The sequence below is a fragment of the Polyodon spathula genome, chromosome 14, assembly GCF_017654505.1.
Source record: "Polyodon spathula isolate WHYD16114869_AA chromosome 14, ASM1765450v1, whole genome shotgun sequence".
In the NCBI taxonomy this organism is placed as follows: domain Eukaryota; kingdom Metazoa; phylum Chordata; class Actinopteri; order Acipenseriformes; family Polyodontidae; genus Polyodon; species Polyodon spathula.
Genome location: NC_054547.1, coordinates 4,278,411 through 4,299,905, shown reverse-complemented (window position 1 = coordinate 4,299,905; position 21,495 = coordinate 4,278,411). Strand labels below are relative to the sequence as shown.

The window sequence follows — 21,495 nt, the reverse complement described above, 5'->3', positions numbered from 1 at the left end:
AGCTGGTGTGTATGATTTGTTTATCTTTGCTGAAATAAGTATTCTGAAAAGCTATTATGCATTCTACATTTTTATTAGCTGTATAACAGGATTACCACGTGTGTTGTTTTTTTTCCCAGTTGATACAAATCAGAGGAGAGTCACCTATCACATCGCTGCTTGAAGAGGTCAGCACTGAAGAACAAAGGTGGTGATGTGATTGAAATTAAAAATCTACTTCCCCAGTCATCTTTAAATTTGATATTTATTTGAGAATTTTTTTTTTTTTTTTTTTTTTTTTCAATCAGGTAAAAACGTGAAAAAAAAAAAAAAAAAAACACACCACAAAAACGACAACAAAAGCTGGCAGTTTAAGAGTTAAGATAACACAAACATTCCCAATTCAACAAGCTGTGGTATCACTGCACACAATGAGCGGTTTTGGTTTCTTATCAGACTGCAGATTGTGATGAAGAAGGCACTGTTAACTTACTTTCACCTTTCACCATAGATTAAACAAGGTAATGCTTTCATTGGAAAAATCTTCCAATAAAAGAAAACCAATATCATGGAAAACAGGTCTCCCTTTTAGTTTTACAACAAAGATCTGTCAAAACTGCTGTAAGATCAACTTTGTTTACTCCTGTATCAGAATTGAAAATGTTGCCACTTCATGATGGAAAACAGTAGTGCTCCAATCTACTGCTTCATAAATCTCGATTGACTTGCATACAGTTTCCCATTTATGCAGATCAACGTTACTAAGATGAAAACATAGCAACAAACACATCACCTTTTCCCAGAACTCTGCAGTGCTGCAGAACTAAAAAAAAAATTACTCTTGGAGAAACTAAATAAAGTAGTAAATTACTTCAAGATGGTCATGATGCACAAAACTAAAATGTATCTTGATTTCTACTTCCTGACAGTGATGGACAGATCCTAAAACCAAAGCTGAAACAGCTACTCAAAGTCCTTTTCTGTAATTAACTCTATGTGCCTATAATGCATCAGCCTCACCCTGTATAAAAATTGAAACCTTTTACCTTTTTGTCCATCAAACCCTAATTTGTCAAGAACTCGAAGCCTTCTCTCGCGAGCCCCGGATACAACACTAACCTTACAAAAGTACAAAACAGCAAAAATGATCAAAATTTATACCCCACATAATAATATATGGGTAGTTCCATGTATACCAATGTTTTTAAAACACTTAAAACAGTGGTCTGCTCTTAATATATTTGTGGAGAGTCACATACAGTAACTACAAAATTGCTGGGAGCCAAAAAATAATAACTCAAATCACCTTTTGAATTTATTGTTATAATTTTTTTTTTTTAACACTTTCCTAGCAGCCATGTAGTTCACCAATGCTGTTTTAACAGGACCACAACTTAATAAAATGAACAAAGAATTTGCAATCTGGCCTGCCAAATTCAATGGGATGTGAGCATCAAGAAGTGTCCCTCTGGGTTTCTTTTGTTCAAGGATCAATCACTGTGCCGATATGGAAGCCCCCCCAAACTCATGTTTTAGATCACCTGCTGGGATAGAAGAGCACACGGCAGACAGGCTGATCAAAGCACAGTGCTGAAGTTCATTAGGTTGAATCTGCTGGCTCTGCTATACAGCCCCTTAAAATGGATTAAGCTACAGAAAGTAACTTAATACATTTAATCTCATCCAAGAAGACATACACCATCAATTTTCACTCCAGGGCCCTCAAGCAGAAATATTGTGGTTCCTGAAGGTTATTTTAAATCCTTGAAAAGACAAAATTAAAAAAAAAATAATAATAAATCACCCCCAAATCTACACAAAAAGATATAGCAGACACTGGCTTACACACTACAGAAAACAGAATCAAAATGCAAGGGGATGAGCTTTATGTAGTAGAACGTCTGACCCAGTGTTCAATTAAAAAAGCTAGTTGTGTTTACAAGTGCAAACCTACCGACTGACTTCAGACATTAAAATCACCCCGACAGAATTCAAAAAAATTTCTACCATCTCTAGCAATAATAATTAAAAAAAACTCGGATAGCGATTGGTACAACAAAAACACTAAAAACCAGCGAAACATATTTCCATGTGATATAGGCATGTACAAATACCACTTGAACTATAAAAACCCAAAATACCTTGCTAATGGATATGTCATATTAGTAATAGTAGATTTAACATACACCACATGTAATAAAACTGGTAATACATAAAAAAAAAAAAAGTTTTTATAACCTTTTGGTCCAAATACATAAAATATGCAATATATACAGCAGCTGATTATTCTTTCTTTTCTTTTTTTTTTTTTTTTTTTTTTTTTTAATTACAATGCTTGGAAACACTTTATAAAGCACCCTAGTAAAAATACTTCTACAGGTAAAGGTATACAAGATGCAGTGGGGGATGAAACAAAACAAACACACACACAGTACCACAATTAGTTAACAGAAGACAAAACTCCTGTTCACACAGTGGATCACGTGTCTGTAAACAGCTGTGTCTCCCACTCCCCCCCCCAATGGGACCGCTAACAGAATGTCCAACCAATGTTGGCACGGCTTTTGCAGCCAGCCTCATTTTTTGGTAGCTGTTTTTATTATTGAAATGTTGATACATCCAAAAGCTGACCATGGCATATCTCTCCATCTCCTGTTCCAGACTGTGTTCAGCATTGGCATCTTTGAACTCAAGTTTGAAAAGCTCCAAATTCCTTTCCCTGTTATTGGGGCCAGTTAAACTGTCCAGCTGCTCCCACCTTAGTGAAATTAAAAACACCCCTGCCAAAAAAATACAAATAAAAAAATACTAAATGAAAACGGGACTCTTGTCAAAGTGACAGGAAGAGTCTTGGTACACAGAGTCCACTCAACTTCATCACACTCTTTGCAAGATGTCACTGTTTATAATAATGCATCAGCTTGCTGTTAAAAGGTTGGACAGGACAGACAAAATGTGCATCTCTCCCAAGATCAGAAAACAGAGTAACAAGCAGGAGACGACAGCAGTAAATTGTGCAAGTCCAATATGAATAAACCTGATGGATTTCTGTAAACTGACTGTTCCATGTTTGTTCACATACATATATGACTTTCTTAAGCCTGACACAGGAGAACTGCTACAGAAATGGAAGAGTTTGTATCAATGGTACAGTGAATGTTTGGCAATGGCCTCCATAGACAGATCAGAGTTTAGAGACTAGTCCTGGTGTCCTTAGCAGTGCCCGTTCTGCCTTCTCCCTCCCAGGTTCACATGAAATGATACCAGTGCTGCCTATCTCCTTAGCCTGGCACTCTAATTCATCTTGGGGTAGATCTTTTCGTAGAAAAAGTTCTGAGCGAGGAGGTACAGCTCCCCGTCCTTTTCCCGCACGGCGTGCGCTCTGATAAACTGAAACTGTTCCAGTGCAAACTCGTAGAACTCGTTCTCCATTTTCCAGATGTCGGACTGCTGGAGCTTCGCGATCGACTCCTTTGTGGGTGGCTTCTTCTCAGACGTCTTTCTCAGATGCGATTTCTTTCCTGCAATTGGACAATCAAATGTGGTTACAGAGATATCTCACAAATATTTAATGCACAAATTACATTAGATCCCCTGCACGCTGTAAATACAACATTAGAGCTACCAGTAATGTTAAAAGAAAGACATGGCAAACATTGAAGATTGCAAGTTTCATCACAACTGGGTCCAAACCGATGTGAGGTTTTGAATTTGGTCTCACAACACAACATGCCTTCATGCAGTTGTGGGGTATTGACAGATGGAGTAGGTTATTCTCAGACCTGACCCATAGGTGTAATTGCTTCTTGGTATCAGCCTGTTCCTTGGTTGTCAACCTCATAAATCCACCAGCACCATGAAGTACAGTCACTACAAACTGCTGACCCTCCTTAATCCCAGTGTCAGATCTGGCACCAGGTCGCTTTGTTTGCTGGACCTCAGCTGAAGAATGAGCTGCTATTTGATCTTAGATTTATCTTCGGTCGAAAACAATAAATTTCTGTACTTTTAAACATTTTCCTACTGGACCAAGAGGTTGAGTTATTTCACATGTCAGTAGCTACAAGCTGGCTACGGTAAGTATACATTATTACTAATGTACTGAGCGCTACGTACTTTGTATATACACTATTAGTCAAAACTAAAATATGTCCGATTTGCCAAAATGAAAAAAATATAAAAAACACTCCTGCACACTATTTTGCCCAATTTGTTTTATTCTTTAAAAGAAAACAGAAATTCACGTTATTTGTTTCTAATTTCTACATGTAGTTTCCACTCTTCACTATGGTTCTCAATCCTTGCACCTCTAGTGGGTTTGAGCTCAGACCATATTGACCAGACTTTGACTTAGAAATGCATGCTCTTTCTAGTCTAATCCACAGTGCCCAACGTCTATTGTGTCCAATTAGGTCAGCTTGGACTTCGGCAAACCAAAACAGCCTCCCTCAACAGCTAGCACACACTGCAGGAAACCTCAGGGAACCTGGAGAAGAGTAGTAATACCCTAGCTGCTCCCCTTGGTGCACTTCTTAAGGGCCAGCACTGGCTGGTTATAGATAGAAATGACCTTTTAAAGACACCTCAAGATCAACAACAAAGTTCTCTTTGCCTGGGAGAGCTCTGTTGCACAGCAAGTAGCCTTCAATTTGCTTTTAGTCCCTACTTTTTTACAATGTTTTAAATCAGTCTGGACTCAGCAATTTCTCAGAATTGTGTTTTATTTTATTTTTGTAATAAGTGTTGGCTCAGTCAGCCAAAGTGTCTTTATATTTGCATGTTCCAGCACCGCCTAGTGCCAGCGTCACGACAGGAAACTGGATTCTAAAGTAGCTCCTCACGAGATAGTGCTGGCTCTTAGATCTAGTAAGAAATGTTGGCTAATCTAGATTGTTACAGATGCCTACAGCAGGTAACTGGACAGAAGAACAGCTTCTGAACAGGGGTGAAAGCACCTTTCCACTGACTTCAAAATAAAAATAAACCCTGTTTATTTTTTAATTTGAAGCGTCTCTATTCCACCTCTCTAGCGAGTCAGCGTATCCGCACCTGTGCGGTAGAGTTCGGCAGCTCCTCTGAAGAAGCGCGGTAACGCAGCCTCCAGCATCATGATGAAATCCTCCAACTCCTCGGTCACGCCAACCAGCAGGTACTCATTAATCAGGTTGTATTTGGCTTGTTCCAGAGCCCATCTGCTTCCGACATTCCTGCAAAGACACACTACAATGAAAAGTCCAGCCCCGTGCAAACAAAATCTGTATCACTCTGCATGATGCAAGTGGACCCATGCCTCTTATGTGGTGTATAAATGGTGTCAGCTACCAGTGATTCCTTCCTAACGTGTTTCAATCCTGCCCTAAAAAACGCAGATAAAAATCAAAAAAGTTAAAAAAAAAATCAGCAAATAAATACAGGACCATTTGAAACATACTATGACACACGGCAACAAGCAAAGTGGGTTACCTGACCGGTTACTTTATGTACAGTAAAGCCATAAATATTTGACGAATCTCACCCATAAAACCTATTTTTGCTCCAGAAATGTCCAGACCTGCTGCAATATACGAAGTATGTATTGTTAATGGAAAAACGCATAATAAAAAGGCTTGTAAATATTTATGGCTTTACAGTAAGCCAAGACTTTATATAACGTGCAGTAGTTTATAAACTTGTAAAAAAAAAAAAAAAAAAAAAAAAAAAAAAGTCTCAGCAACCTAAAAAAAACAAATCTCTAGGAAGTCAACCTGCAATACAAACTGCACTAGAATATGACCTGCAAACACCTGCTGTAGTGCATAGGCTCAGATAGCAAGCATTTCAAGATGTATACAAGTTCTGCAGTTACCTATTTTCACAAAAAAACTAAAACATGCATACACATAAAATCAAACTGCAAAATATTGTTGTATTATATTAACAACCAAACTGGTACTGTGCAAGATTGCTACTGTTTATACTGGAGTTGGGTCAGTCCATGGGAGGGTCAAGCACTCTAGTTCTACCCACCAGCATTCAGAGTTGTGGCCACAGAAGAAGGGGATCTGAAGCCAAAGCTTCTCTGCAGCGCAGTCCGAGCCTGCAAACGAGACGCACTCATCGAAGGTCTGAAACGAGACACAACACCTGCTCACAGGACTGCAGGGAAGATAACACGACTGGCAGGGACAGGAGAATCAGCAACAGGGCATTTCAATTAAAAACCATCTTACAAGACAGAACACTGCGCTGGCTCTCCCATAACTTCATCTGTTAATTTGGCAAGCTGTCAGGGAGCATATTTGGTATTGTATTGTTCATACTTTGCAATTGCCCTTTTATTGTTTTTCAGGCGCTCCATCTAAATCTCCCGGTTGAATAAATAAACCAATCTATAAAATTAATACATATTTATTTACGATGTCATTACCAAGTTATTTAGTTTAGATAATGTTTCTCTGATGTATGTAAAAAATAATTGTGGTACCATCTATAAATGTTGTTTTTTTCATTACATTTTTTACAAAACTACACAGAAAGTGGGAGAGGGGCAACCGGACAGATGGCAGGAACTCCAGTCCCGGTTGTTTTGTTCTAGTGAGCAACAGGATTACCTTTTTATCTCCTTGCTTTCTCCTCCGAAGCCCTGGCCTGTAATCATCCCCGAAGCGTAGGAAGTAATAATAGGACACCAAGCGCTCGATAGGATCCCGGATTACATTGATGTAGATGGGCTTCTTCTTCCCTCCAAACCTACACACCACGCAGTCCAAAAGCAATTAGCAACAAGGCTCCCAAAGCACTGCACTGCCACTTAAATGTTTTATATCTGTCGGGACTCTTACAATAAGAAATTCTGTTATTCTCAATATTATTCTTTAAGGTAATATTATCAATGAAAGACGCATGAAACCGAACAAGCAGTCTTTTAAATGTCCTACGACAGTAAAAGGGAGATCTAAGTATGTCCACTGGTCTCAATCCAAATACTATAGAAAGACAGACTGATAGAAAAGACTAACGAAAGTCAGTACTGTAGATGCATTTAAAAAAAAAAAAAAAGACGTTTAGTTAATACATCTCCTACAAAATGTTTACAATGCATTACATAACTGGCTACAACTATGAATGGAGGTAATACAAATACAGTTATTAAAACACTCAGTATTCAATCAATTCCTTTTTCATTCCTGACAGTAGATCAAGAGATGCACTTGTCAGTTTATTGCCACTAGAGGGCAGCAGCTGCACAACGCACTGCACAGCAGAGCATCCTGGCTCACTTCAGAAACTTCAGGGACTTCATTGGAGTTCACGTCTATTATTTGACCTCTTATTATATCTTACCTGTCACGCACGGTTATGCATTATACCACAAGCTTTAAACTATACCAGTTAAAAGAAATCTAATTTTTTAATCTTCATTTCACACACAGAAAATATGAACACAGAAGGCTGAGCTGCATCAAAACACTCACTTTGTAAAGTCTAAAAAGGCTACGTGTCCATGGTAGAATCCAGGCTTCATCTCCTTCCAAGACGTTACATTCTTCACGAATCGAACCTGCAACCACATAAAAAATAAAAAAAAGTCAACTGGGAACCCAAGCAGAAACTGTGTATACAGAAAGCAAACATGTTCGTCCCTAATCTGTCACTGTGATACAGCAGAAGGAGGGATGGTCAGGGAGCCAGGGTTTCTGCAGGGGGTTGTGCACAGCACATACTGTATTCCACTTTCACAACAGATGGCGCTTATTAAAATACCTTCTTGCAATTAGTCTGTTGCTGTAGCTGCTTCTGTTTCTACTCCAGGGCTGTGTTCAGCAAGTCTTTTTAGGAGCCCTTTCCTTATATATATATATATATATATATATATATATATATATATATATATATATATATATATATATATATATATATATATATATATATACATACATACATACATACATACACACACACACACACACAAGGTTTAAATGATACATTTACTTATATATAAATCATTTTGGCACAAAAAAAACCATTTTATAAATATTACGATTTGTCAGAGTAGTGCATTAGTTTTTTACATAGTAAGTTAATCTTTGAAGCTGCATCAGGAGTAGCCCAGACTCAGCTGTGTTTCCAGTTCTATAATTGGTGTGGGAAAGTAAGAGGGGACACGTGGGGCTCACCTGGTCTTGCAAGGACATCACAGGGTTGTTTTTGGTGGTGTTGATGTGCAGGACGTGGTATTTGTTTTTGCCGCACAGGTCGTAGGCAATGTTTGTGAAGGAGGTGCTTGCAGTTTTAGGGACCCGGTTGTAAATAATGACGACATCATCACTCTCATCTAAAACCACATCTTTGGTGCCGTCCATGGTGTGGCGCTGTTCGATCTCCCGCACTTCATGCCTCGCAATGGCCCTCTCTGACAAATGAAAAAAACACATTAATAAAAGCCCTTTCCCTTGTTGAATAATTAAAACGTTATCTAATTTATTTATTTTTTTCTAAACAGAGTTGTATTAAGGTCAGCTGCAACATGATCAACTGAAAAGCCAGTTAGAAGTTGCTTCCAAATCAGAGAACACTACCAAAAACATATTTTCTGCATACTTGATTCAGTGTTTATCACATGGAAATGTCATTTGTGTCTCCAATATCAAACCCAGCTCAGGAAACACAGCTACTGTAATCTCTTTGGTCCTTTTGTTCAGAACACTGATCATCATATGAAATTACCCACGTTACCGACTAATGAATGTTCAATATTTAAGGGTCCCAAATATTGGTCTGATACCGTGTATGTTTTGTGGTCTCATGCAAAGTGAACAACAAGTTCACAGCCAAATTTCATTTTCTCTTAAACCTGGTCTCATGACCAAGGGTGGTGTAGAACCTCAAAACAGCACCCCGTACTGAAGCCTGTCAGCATTACACAGTGTTGTCATGCTTGCCGTTCTAAAATCTGTTGCAAGATGACAGGCTTTCTTCCACCCCTCTCTGTCTGAACAGGGTGTGCTCAGTCAATTGGACCCAGTGAGCTGTATTATCATCACACTTGAACAGCTGCACCTGGTCGTTCCACATTACTGGTGGGTGAAATAAGAGAGTCTGAAGCTCAAACTCCAGCTGAGCCCTGCGATCATTAACTAATGCAATGCAAGCAGAAGAATTAGAACCTGCAACGCTAAAGAAGGGAGCTCAAGGACTTCAGTTTTGCCCTGGAAGGTGAAGGTTTAGGAATCGTATTTAACTGGGTCCTAGAAATGTACTACACCCTGTTCAAATGGATCAGAGAGGTGTACAAACAAAGCCCTGCATTTTCAAATGATCTATAAGAACATGATTTAAATTCGGTGGTCAAATGCTATGATTCAATAAAGAAACAACATTCTGATAAATGGTATTCACTGCTAGCCAGTTAGGCTGTGCAGCCTTGTTATAATTGGAGAATAGTGGCCATTAAACCATTCCTTACAAACAAGTAAACCTTACTCATCTCATATACAATCTGAAACATCTGAAAAATATTTCACAGGAAAATTCATCACTTATTCTTTATTGTAAAAAAAACAAGGTTTGTGGTTTTGGTTTTTAATCAAAACTACCAAATACCTGAAATAGTCAGACATCCTTTTCCGCTACATTGTAGAGTTCTCTTTCTCCTGAAGAACCGCAGAACCAGAGGCCAAAAGGACAACACAAAGCAATTCAACTTTGTTTACTTTATCAGTCGAGACCGCTCTGAAAAGTCACTTGCGATGCAACCCTGCAAGAACTGCTTTTACTGTGGATAAAGCTGCCAGAAAGTTCGCCTGGAACAAACAAGTCTGTTCTCCTAACCTGGCACGCTCTCTTAAAGTGAGAGAGAAAGCGAGATCAATAATGCTGGTCCTCAGACTCCATTTGAGAAGCAGCGTTGAAGGCAGTGTTTGGATTTCTGCACGCTTGCAGCAGACTTTCTGTCTCTGTGTTGATCTGCTCAGGCACCTAGCTTACTGAAGGACGAGGAAGAAAACATACCACTGGCACACGATACAATTACTGTATTCCCAGTTCTTAAAACAAAGGAGGGATTGCTTTTACCCACCTCCTTACCTCAAGTTTCACAGTTTGTTCTGGAGCTAATGTATTGTACTGTAATGAATGGGCATGCTCTTTGGAAGCATTATCTCAATCTCATTGTGAAAATTACAAACAGCAGTCTGTAGCTTTGGTAAATTTCTTAATTAAAAAATGATAAACAGAGTTTACATTTTCAGGTTTGAATGTGCGTCTCATGTAGAACACTTCTCTTTTGGTTAACATCCCTTGAGTTTACTGCATGTGAAATGTTGTACAACGTGTTCCTCCTGCATACCACCCTTGAAATAAAACCCTGTAAAACATTCTATACTATAATAGATACCATATTGTGCACCTTGTGTATATAAACATATACATTAGAAAATCACATTGAGATTGTAGTATTTTTTTAAAAAAACAGCTCTCTCAAAAGCAGAGCCCCCCCTCCCCCAAGCTTATTATTATATTAATTTTAAAACATCAATTACTACACCTTTCAAAAGCCTTGGACTAGTGTCAGCCTTCAAAGTTAAGAACTATAATACTGAGGGCTGCCTGTCTGCTGCCATTTCCACTATGAAGAGGCTGAATCTCACACACGCAGCACTATTAAAAATCAATATGTAGGGCGTGCACAGCACATGTTTAGATATATTGTCTGGATACAATCAGAAGGGCACACACCATCTATATATGAGCCATCAATGCAGAAAAACAGAAACAATCAAAACTTAAATACTGGAAATGCTATGAAAAGAAATTGAAATTGAAAATGGACCTCCCCCCATTCTCTTCATAAAACAACCTATTTAATAGATTGTCATGTAATAAAAACTGTCATATCAGTTTCTCATGTCTGAATATCTGCTCTAAAGTACTGTAAAGCTATTCAAATACTGTCCAGCACTACAGTGCTATCACTCTGTAGTAGGCTGTGGCAAAGTGGGCTGCAGTGCGCAGGTGTAGAGGTGATGCAGTGTTCAAGATAACGACAAACAACAAAGTACTGGTGAAATGGTGGTTTTAATTTGTAATCCAATAGTCTGAGGACAACAGTAAACAATAAATGGAGGACTGGCAGTGCCCAATGAAGTGTACTGCTCAGCTAAATAAACACCGGGTTCAGTCCTGAAATAATAAGCACAGTATTTAAACACACACAATACACAAACACAAGTCCAAGCCCTGGGTGAGTGCTATTAGTGCTAGTGGTACAAATACATTTTATCTGTGAACATTTGTGCAGTGTTGTCCGAGTTTGTGCTGGCCTGTAGCGACAGCTCCGGATCGTGTTAGCGGTCTAATAAATAAACAGTACATTTAGACGTAACAAACAAACAAAAACACTCGGTTACTTTTTACTCGTCCTTTAGTGGCATAACCATAACCAAAGGAATAGATCACCTAGCTACGTCCCCTATTTGTACCTTCAGTCATGCCCCCTTGGCTAGCAAGTGCAGATGTTTCTCCTCCAATCAGCGGTTTCCACATTGTTTTCCCTCTGGAGCGATGACGTAATGTACCGCAGCTGTGCCCCCTTTCTAGATGGCAGACTTTCACATAACCCTGGGAATGAATTGTCAGGCCATCCAGTCCAGGGCCTCTGTTCCCTTTATACAACGCCCTCACAGGGTCGGGAGAATCATTCAGTCTCTGTCACATGGGCTATTTATTTAAGAGTCAGGACAGTAATACTGCTTGTACATGAAAACAATAACTGGTGGATTCGACAAACCGCCTTCTATTACAGTAGTTCTGATGAGAAAGCCATTCTCTGTTTTTGATTGCATAATTTTCAGCAGAAGTATCTGAACTGTAGCAATCAGGTTCCAACAATGCAAACTCATGTCAGAATCTATTTTTTTCAAATGCATGATTTGCAGTAATGGTTTACTGTACTGCAGTAGTTTGACAGGTAAAGCTTACCCACATGCCACTGACAATTTAATAATCCTTTGTGACAACCTCCCCAACTGCGATATAGTAATATGAGGTTTTGCTTTAAAAGCACTTCCACTCAAGCATCATCTTGTATCTAGTGCACAGGGGAAAAGTTTACATTACGCGAACATCAAACATCATTACATCCACTTGCATTCCCCCTCTACAGCACACACCTAATTTGGGTTTATTAGGATTTACAGCAATGTCAAGATCAATTGCTATCTGAATTTAACACGATCCGTTACCAAGCTATTAAATATCCAATATAAACACCTCTCTCAATTTGCTTTGGCAGATGCTAAATACAGTCACTAAAACCAATGTGAAGCTGGCCAGTACTAGAGTAGCAGCCTCGATTTTAGTACGAAACGTTAAAACAAAGAAAGCAACTAGCATTAAAACTGTAATGTGAAATAAACAAAATCAGATTTTTTGTTTTTGTTTTGTTTTTTGCCAAGTAAGAATCCCCTTATGGAATAAATGTGTGCATTATCTTCTTTCCAATGTATACTTGGGGGATGGCAAACTTACAATAAACTAGCAAAGGTTTGCATATCATTCCCAAGTCATTTATTCTTTTATGTGGTATATTGAGCTGCACATCCACAGTGAAGTACAGTACATGCAACACCTCAGCTCGAATCCAGAGCACGACTGCAGGAGCACCACCTCTGTGGGGATCCAAGTCCCTCCCTCCAGGTACTACAGGTTTGATACATGTTTACAATGCTAAGTTGGGAGATACTGTAGTAATACAGAATCTTACACCTAAACCTGTAATATACATCTCCCAGATGTACTGTAGCCTGGAGCCTAGATTTAAGTGTGCATGCACCAACATATACTACAAAGGCAAAGCAGAGTACATGACTGCTGTGTGCTTCTGTACATCAAGATCTCATCACCTTGGAATTGCATAGTCGCACGACAATAACACATATCTCATAGGGAAGCAACCTCTGGCGGGCAGAACTACAACAGTATCTTCCTTGTACCAATATATTTCACAGCTTCAGTACCAGTGCCTACCATGCAGAGTCCTTGTCCACTTCAATAACCCCCCTACTGAGGCAGCGCAGGGGCTTGTAGTCATCAGAAAAGCATATCTGTACATTTAAATTTGCTTGAAAAACATGTGTAAATTGATATTGCATTTAGAAAGGGCTGCGCTAGCACTCTTCCGGTGTTTAAATGGTTAAAGTACTGTACAGAATCTAAAATTTACAGCTGCAAAATGTTCTCTTGTTCCGACAGCCACACTGCAGGTAGAAGTGTTAGACTGCTGTTCTCTGAAAACCTTTGCCACCCATTAGAACACATCAAATGGGTCTCTTATTACAGCGGTGAGAGACGACGAGGAGCAAGGCCATGCTGTGACAGAGATGGGTAATTGACTGCTATTGAGAAAAGGGCCTGGAGACATCTCGTCTCCGCACAGCTACTGAATATTGGACAGCAAAGGCAATGTTGAGCACAGAAAACAAAGAGGTTACAGTTGTATTATATTTCTGTAGTGTTAACAGCTGCTGTAACAGCCAGATAAAAGGTACCAGTGACTCAGTCTGTAGCAAAGCATATTTACTTCAAAAAGGTCAAAGGGCTGACTTGGCACAGCACTTCGCACAGTGCTATTGTGGTTTCAATTACAGAGTCCCAGAAAAAGAGAAACTGCAATTAGGCACTTGCAAGACACAAGGTTTATGTTATTATGTTCACTGCACCTATTGAGAATATTGTTCGAATATCTTCAGCTTGAATTCAATTATTATTATTAATTAATTTATTTTTTAAAGGGTGCTGGTCTAAAAACAACACCAATATTTTGAAACATTAGGTTTATCATTTGGAAAAAAAAAAGTCACATGACCCCACCTAAGGCCACAGGTCAAAGTGACCATCCCATTTTCCTGATGAGTTCCCATGACACAGAACATATGCTACAGTATAGGCATCTGAAATAGTTTGAGATGCTGCGTATTACCAGCTGAAGAAACAGCAGAAGGTTTATAGAACCTATTGTATAAGCTCCCCATACTGGGATGCATGATAAAAGTGACTTAAATATGAAGAAGAATGAGGAAAGCAAGAATGCCCTGGAAATATGGAATTCCATTGTATCCAAACGAGACTGGAATAGCGAAATCCTCGTTTTGCCACTCTGTCTACAGCACAAGAGAGCTACATGTGTTTATTATGTAAAGCGGTACGGGTTTGTTCTTTTGAGATCACAAATACTTTACCACGTGCAGCTTTAGTGAGTGGAGGAGGCTTTACATTTTTTAGTTAAGCCAAATCCTCAGATTTAAAGCGTTTGTATGTTTTCTATTGGAGGTCAGGCAAGGATAAAAAGAGATGACTGAACAGAAAAGTATGACATCATCCCCAAAGGTAAGTGTTGCAGGCATCAGTGATCGATTGGGATGAATAGCTTTATATTCTTGGGTACCAGCAGATTTATTTCCCCATCAATGATGACAAAACAGGAGGACAGGGAGTGATTGATAAGAATGCAGTATGTTATCTTAGTAAGCAGTGTTAATCCTGCAGTAGCTGGGAGGCACTTTGTCTACTACAGATTACATGGAAAATATAATATTAATCCAGGGCTTGGGCTGGAACATTTCCCTTTCATTTTAATAAAGTACACTTAAGGCCTACTAGTCCAATTTTAGTCACCAGGTACCGAAAAGCAAAGCGCCCAACAGCGCCACCTCCTGGGAGATGTGCCAAGAAGCACACAGTACAGTGCAGCACATCACACCTCCGTACTGCAAGTCACGCACTCTTACATCTACAGCTCATTTTCCATGCCCGTCCTATCATCGGACCCTCACTTTGAGACTGTCTGCAAAGGAGCACATTGTGCCTGACTGTAATGAGTATTACTGCCTACTGGTGTTCATCAAATTTATCTTGTGACCCAAGTCTAAGGATTTGAACCAAAATGGTTAAATGGCATTATTTAGTCCACCACACCACCCCCTGCTGTATTTGCATTTCTGACCATTTTGCCAGTGGTAACTCACTAAAATGTGTATAATGCAATGCTCTGGATCAGACAGGAATTAAATGAGTGCATGAAGGTCATATTCTAGCTTGCATGCGGAATGTAATAATAGTCTTGATAATTAACTCTTGTCTCATTATCAAGACAATGCTGCCACAGTGTAAAACACAGATAAGGCACAGGCAACCCATCCACATCTCCAACTGAAAGCTTCCCAGCAAACAAGGAATAAAAAGAATGCCCTCCAAGGGAAAAAGACAGAGAGAATAAATTTGGCTAATATGCAGCTCTGCTTCGAGGGACTCCGTTACTCAAAGGATCAGATTTTACATTTTAAGCCAAGTTTCATGGGAGGCAAAATCTTGTAGTAGCAGAAGAACTAGGTGAATGATTTTACCATTTAATAAAATACAGTTTATATACAGTAAATATATAAACTACAGTACAGTAATCCGTCGTGTATCCGCCTGTCACATATCTGCCCTAACCGTTTACCCGTCAGCAATGTTAGTTTATTATTGAACAGAGAAGATTAGTTCAGAGTCGGATATGCGACAGACTGCAGTATATATTTTAACAAGCAGCTTACTCTACAGTACTGAATCATCTGACCGAATCAATTTAACGATACATTAGCCCAAAACCGTTCAAACCACAACAGCCTTTCATTTTTATTTGCTTGCGACATGGATTGTGCCACTCACTGCATTTCAGTTTAACCTTGTGCAAGACACTCAGAAAGCGGATGTGCCTGGACTATTTGATCACTTGCCACCCTTCGGACATTTTCATTTGCAAGGTTCCTTTCTTTTAAAAATACTTAAGACAGGAAAAGTGTAGATTACAGACCGGATTACAAAATATATACAGTCTACCCCACTTAAGTGTATAATAAGTGTATCCCTAAGTGCAAGTCTACTGAAAGTAAGTATTAAAGTCTACATTATTAAATGCAATGTGTACATTCATATTTTACTGTAAAGTGAAGATACATTTTATACAGTTAACTGAGCACATGCATTATGAACACATAAATGATGAGTATTTTCACACTACAGGCCAGTAGAAAGGCCTAGGAAAGACACTCAACGTGGCATGCAGGTGTCATGGTAAAGAAAACATCCTGGCTGGTTTTCAGCGGAAGACTACAGCTGCTGTAATTACATGTACAGTGCGCCCCTTTACAACACTAGTCAGGAGCCATGCAGTAGTTGCACGACAGTGCAATTTGTGTTAGCCTTATAACAAGAACACAAACGCAAGCGTAGCGGCAATATGGGGCAAATGGAAACCATGACCATACTGCATTATAACATGTTAAGGACCACCTTATAAAAGAGACAGTACTGTACAGCTGAACAGCAACTACATACAACATTGTGGTGGATTTACTGAAGCCAACACTGACTAAAGTAACAAGTACATTAAAGAACCCTGGCTGTATCCACTGTTTAAGACATATTGTAACAAAAGGAGTCGATTAAATCTATTTAACAATGAATAGGCTACTTACACAAAAAAGAAAACCAGTTATAAACTCGGTCACACTAACGATTATATAAGATGAATTAACCATTTAAAAAGGAACCAATCAACATGCCACTTCTCTACTTAACCATGAAATCTGAAATAAAATGAAGACATTGTGACTTATGAAATTGTAATATACAGGATATGTTACAAATATACCGTACCAGAATGCTACTTAAAAGAAAAAACAACAAGGAAAGCTACAGTAGAGGCCATGAATCACAAAAGCACTAAGAAGGCTTGTTTTATACCATCAAGACAAAGCACACGGCAGTCATTAAAGATAATCAATCACTCATAAAACATGCCATAATCTATACTATGTGCACATGGGTAATATCGGCACAAGCAGAAGTACCTACTGCAGCTATATTTGTTGAATCATTAACAATCCTTATTTAGTTAATTTTCATGTTCAATGAAAAGAGGGAAAAGGCTGATAAAGAGAAGGCTGTTAAGTGGTTGAAGTACGTAGCTGATTGTGATGTCAGCCTTTTGAATGGACTTTGCAGCTGACTGGAATTCCGAGAGGTGCCGCGGGTACAGTATGGTTTCTTCAGGTGACGTCATGACTAGGGATTCTCCGTGATGTGCAGTGGAACAAACAAGCCAAAACAGGCTCACCAATTGGCTAAAAGATCTTGAGCAGTCTGTACTGCTGCATACAAGATCACTTCATTAACCTGCAATCGTATCCGAACAATTACAAAAATAAACAAAAGAAATGCTTCAGGCCCTAGCATATATCACAGGATCCTCCTGAACTACACTGTACAACCCATGACCCAGTCTCTTACCAGCAGGCAGCATATATACTGCAAGTGTGTTTGTTTCACCTCATGGCATCTGATCTAGATGGAATTTAACACTGCCTCAGATGCTTAACATTAGAGTGCTAAGCTACTGTACCATGCACACTATTAAAGACTGGGATTATTTATATAAAAAAAAAAAAAAAAAAAAAAAGACGCTTCAGAAATTGTTATGCCACACCAGTTACTGTGCATTAAATTGTTCCCCTGGCAACAGCCACTTATTGTTGACATTAGGAAACTGTGTGCTCAGGAAGCAAGATGTCCAGGGAGTGGGTTTGAGTCCTGGGTCTTGAATTCAGTACAGGTGGCAAGCACCAGATATATGAAATGCCTAGTGGAAAGAAAAGAAAAACAAACATACTATGGGACAAATTATTAAAAAAACAAATGAATGCATTTAGCACATTATTTAATAAAGCTGGGGTATTTGAAAATTTGCAATATTGGTCTAACCTCTGAAGGCAATTTTCAATTATCTCTGGAGCACTACTGTAACAGCCTTTGATTCATTACAAGATACAAACATTCCTCAAGATATCTGTTGAATTACAAATAAATATTGCTCCATATTTGCTCATTATGAACGCCTTGTTAAAAAGAGGATGGACACAGAAACAAGAATTCACATTAAAGCCGCATTGTCTCAATATCAAGTTCAAAGGCATACCTTTCTACAGTACTATAGGATCCCTGCGTGATTTCCATACCCTTTTGTGAACTCAGTTTTAACAGAAGCCAGCCTAAACCCCTGTTTGCTTCCCAGTTTGTTTTGAATTCCCTAAAGAAAGTGTCTTTCTAACCAAACAGACAAGTGTTTTCTACAACCTGAATAAGCAAGTTGTGTCCCTTGACGATAAAAAAATATTAAATAAATGAATAAATAAATAAAAATCAGAGAAATGAAAGCACATACACGAATGAGAAACATCTGTAGGCGTGTACTGTGTTGTATTTCTGGTTAGTATATATGACCGAGATTAAAGAGCACACACGCACACACACTATTGCTGTCATGGACAAAGCAGAAAAAAAGGGTACCTTATCTGTTGTCAATGATGACAAGCATTTTCAAAGAACAACTGACCTAGGCTGACAAAAGTTTTAAGTACTTTCTTTTTCTGCTGTACAACAGAACTGAGTAACAAATCTTTATTGTTTTTTAAGTTTAAAAAAAAAAAAAACCAACAACCTATGCAAACAAACACTCTCCTTTATTTTTTTTTTTACTGGTGGCTTGAAAAAGCATGGACTGTCACTAGAGTAATCAAAGAAAATCCAAACTGGTGTTAATAATGATGAATAATGTTACTGAAGCTTTTTGGAAGTGATCCAGTTTCCTAGGTTCCCATCACCAGCAGGATATGGCACATTTCAGACTGAGCAAGATGAATACATCCAGGGGGGGCTATTCAGCATAAACAGAGCTAGGAGCTAGTCCAGTTGGGGCAGGTTCTTTTATATTGTTCAGATTGTTTTTATTCCTTTCAGAAAATCATTAGGTGATGTACTGAAGTTCAAAAAGTAACCAACCTATTTGCTATTTTCTTGTCTTTAAATGTTTTGAATTACTGTAGTCCACACGCCCACCCAACTTCAAGAGGTTATATTACAGTGCTTAACATCAAAATTCGAGTTGTCTGAATATTTAGTGCAATTCATTGTAATATTGTACTGGGCTCACCTAATGAACATCTTCCATATATCTCAGATTGCTCTGTTTTCATGCCTACAGTAGAGTTGCCACCTTGGATAAGGGATCTTTATATGCAGTAGAATCAATTGAATAAATGACTGCACATTCAAATCCCATTAACCACATCAAACAAATGCATTCTAACAGCATTGCTATGGACTTTATGGTTTTGTTGCTTCAAGAGCACTATGGACTGATTTGATGTTCAGCAGTACAAATGGAATTAATTTCACAAGGGAAAAATATTTGTGTATGAATGAGACTTTCACAGCACACTTCTGCACTGTATGACAAAAGACCCTAACCAGTCATTCAAAAGAAACTCTGATGCCACCCTACCTGCGCCAACTCCATGCTCACAAATTATTTTCTGAACTACAGCAGCCAAGGAAGTCTTGACCCTATTTAAAAAGGGGGTCATATCAGTTCACAGTGGTCACGTAATACAAAACGGTAAATGATGCATGATTGATGATAAAAATAAAAATTAACAAATGGACATCATGGCTCCCTGTAGTATAGTATTTCATATATGCGTGTATACAGTCCATGCAGGATCTAATCAGGATGCAATGAGGTCAGGCTTGAGTGCAGTGTTTAAAGTAGCACACAAACACAGCAGAAACCGCAGAAATCCGTAAGTCCTGTTCCTTGCTCCAAAGCCAGCTGCCTAACCACTCAGGCTTGCCGTGGCATACTGTAGATGGGGCTTCCTTTTATTAAGGTCAGCTTAACAGATGTCTGAAGCTTCCACATTAATTTCCTGAACAGGAACCAAAGGGAATTGGTGAGCCTTGTGTCAACTTCCACAAGGCTGGCCAGCTCCAATTCAAAACGGCGGCCTTTCAAAGAACAACAATGTATTCAATTAACTTGGCGAATGACAACAAGCCAAGTGTGGTTTACAGTAGCACAGAAGAGGCAGTCAGGATAACTGTTCAAAATAATACTGCAGGTTGAAAAATATTTAGAGATTTCTGTATACCAAAGGCCTCTCTCAATGTCACAGCAATGCCACCTACTGCGAGAGAAGCAAAAGAGAAGTTTCCGTGTGTCCCATCGAACTGCAAGCCTGTGGACTAAACAATGGCCTACTCCTTTCAGTCTCATCTAGAGAGACACACTCTTGTGGGTTCCACAGTTGTCACCTTAGATGTTGCTCAAGACTCCTTATACTAGATGGTTCAGTATTTCCTTCCAAAATAATTTCCTAGGAGTCTGTTTTTACCACGAGAAAGCATATATATATATATATATATATATATATATATATATATATATATATATATATATATATAAAAAAAAACCAGTCCCACATCCCAATACTTCTTCCTTCAATAAATCTAAAGAAAACTTGTACTGATCTTGATGTTTATACAATATGGCTTGTTTTCAGTAGTGGAATTGTAATATGTTCCAATGAATATCATCTTTGGGAGTATGAAACTGCAGAGTACAGGTACAAACACAGCATTTCTCGTCAGATCAGCAGTGAGCTGTAATCAGGTTAAGTCTGCTGCAACATTCCAATCTGCACAGCCTGCAGCACACAGCTGGTCGAACAGACTCCTCCCCCTCTCTGTTCACTGAGAAACTCCGTCTGTACCTCAGCCTTCATGACTGTCAGTCTCCATGGCAGCCACCTGCTTCTGTGTGTCCCAGAATAGCGGTTGGTTTAAAAACAATTAGTGCCGGGTCAAACATTAATAACACCCCGTGTTACACAGAGAGGAGAGAAAAAAAAAAAAAAAAAAACATGTTCACCACAGCCCAAGAGACCAGCTCAAAAGAACACCAGTTTTATTTAGCCAAATTACTGCCAACCACCCTTAAAAACTACCAAAAAAAAAAAAAAAAAAAAAAAAACACCTTCTGATAAGGACCATTCTCGGGTGGGTAAAATATAGCTCACACTAGGCGGTCTGTGTGATCAGACAGAGCGCTTCTCGTTTAGTTTACCAACAAACATTCTCTTGGAGATTAAAATCTAGACTGATAGTTTGTGGGCAGACCTCTGAGCCCCGGCAGATCTCTCAGGTGACTTAAATAAATTCTACAACTGGCAAATAGAGCAGCCTGCACCACAACCTTCACAGCAAGCTGTTAGCAGTGAGAGTTCACTCGAAACACTGCCAGCGCGTGGTCTCAGGGGATTTTCATCACAGAGGAGAACGGTCTGATACTCTCAGAGGGTGCTTAGGAATTCACCCCTTGACCAACAGTACTGACCAATTCTGACTGGAATACTGTCATATGGGCACCGGCTATGTCCAAGAAAAAAGGTCAGAGATCACCAGAACCTGTTTACTCGTCAAGTCACCGTCAGAAGTAATACCTTTTGGTTTCTACAGTAACAACCTGATGACTTCATATTTTACTGTCAATCAAGCAAGTCCCCCAACAAATGCTGAAAAAAGTAAGGTTATATTTAGCAGGTCTGGCATCACTGAGTTAACTTGTGGCAAAATGTTAATTCTGGAATTTAAGTGTAAACT

The 21,495-nt window shown here is 39.0% G+C and overlaps 1 protein-coding gene across 2 annotated transcripts in view; it reads right to left on the bottom strand.

The window, feature by feature from the left end:
- Positions 1 to 1,061: 1,061 nt before the first annotated feature.
- The window catches only part of LOC121326867 (heparan sulfate 2-O-sulfotransferase 1-like), a 51,852-nt gene continuing 31,418 nt past the window's right edge, over positions 1,062 to 21,495 (bottom strand). For both annotated transcript variants that reach the window (XM_041270456.1, XM_041270457.1), the window contains 6 exons: positions 8,136 to 8,371; positions 7,434 to 7,519; positions 6,570 to 6,708; positions 5,986 to 6,083; positions 5,029 to 5,186; positions 1,062 to 3,500 (listed from right to left, as the gene is read on the bottom strand). In XM_041270456.1, coding sequence (XP_041126390.1) covers positions 3,274 to 3,500; positions 5,029 to 5,186; positions 5,986 to 6,083; positions 6,570 to 6,708; positions 7,434 to 7,519; positions 8,136 to 8,371 — 944 coding nt within the window. In that variant the 3' untranslated portion in view covers positions 1,062 to 3,273. The remainder of the gene's footprint in view (positions 3,501 to 5,028; positions 5,187 to 5,985; positions 6,084 to 6,569; positions 6,709 to 7,433; positions 7,520 to 8,135; positions 8,372 to 21,495) is intronic.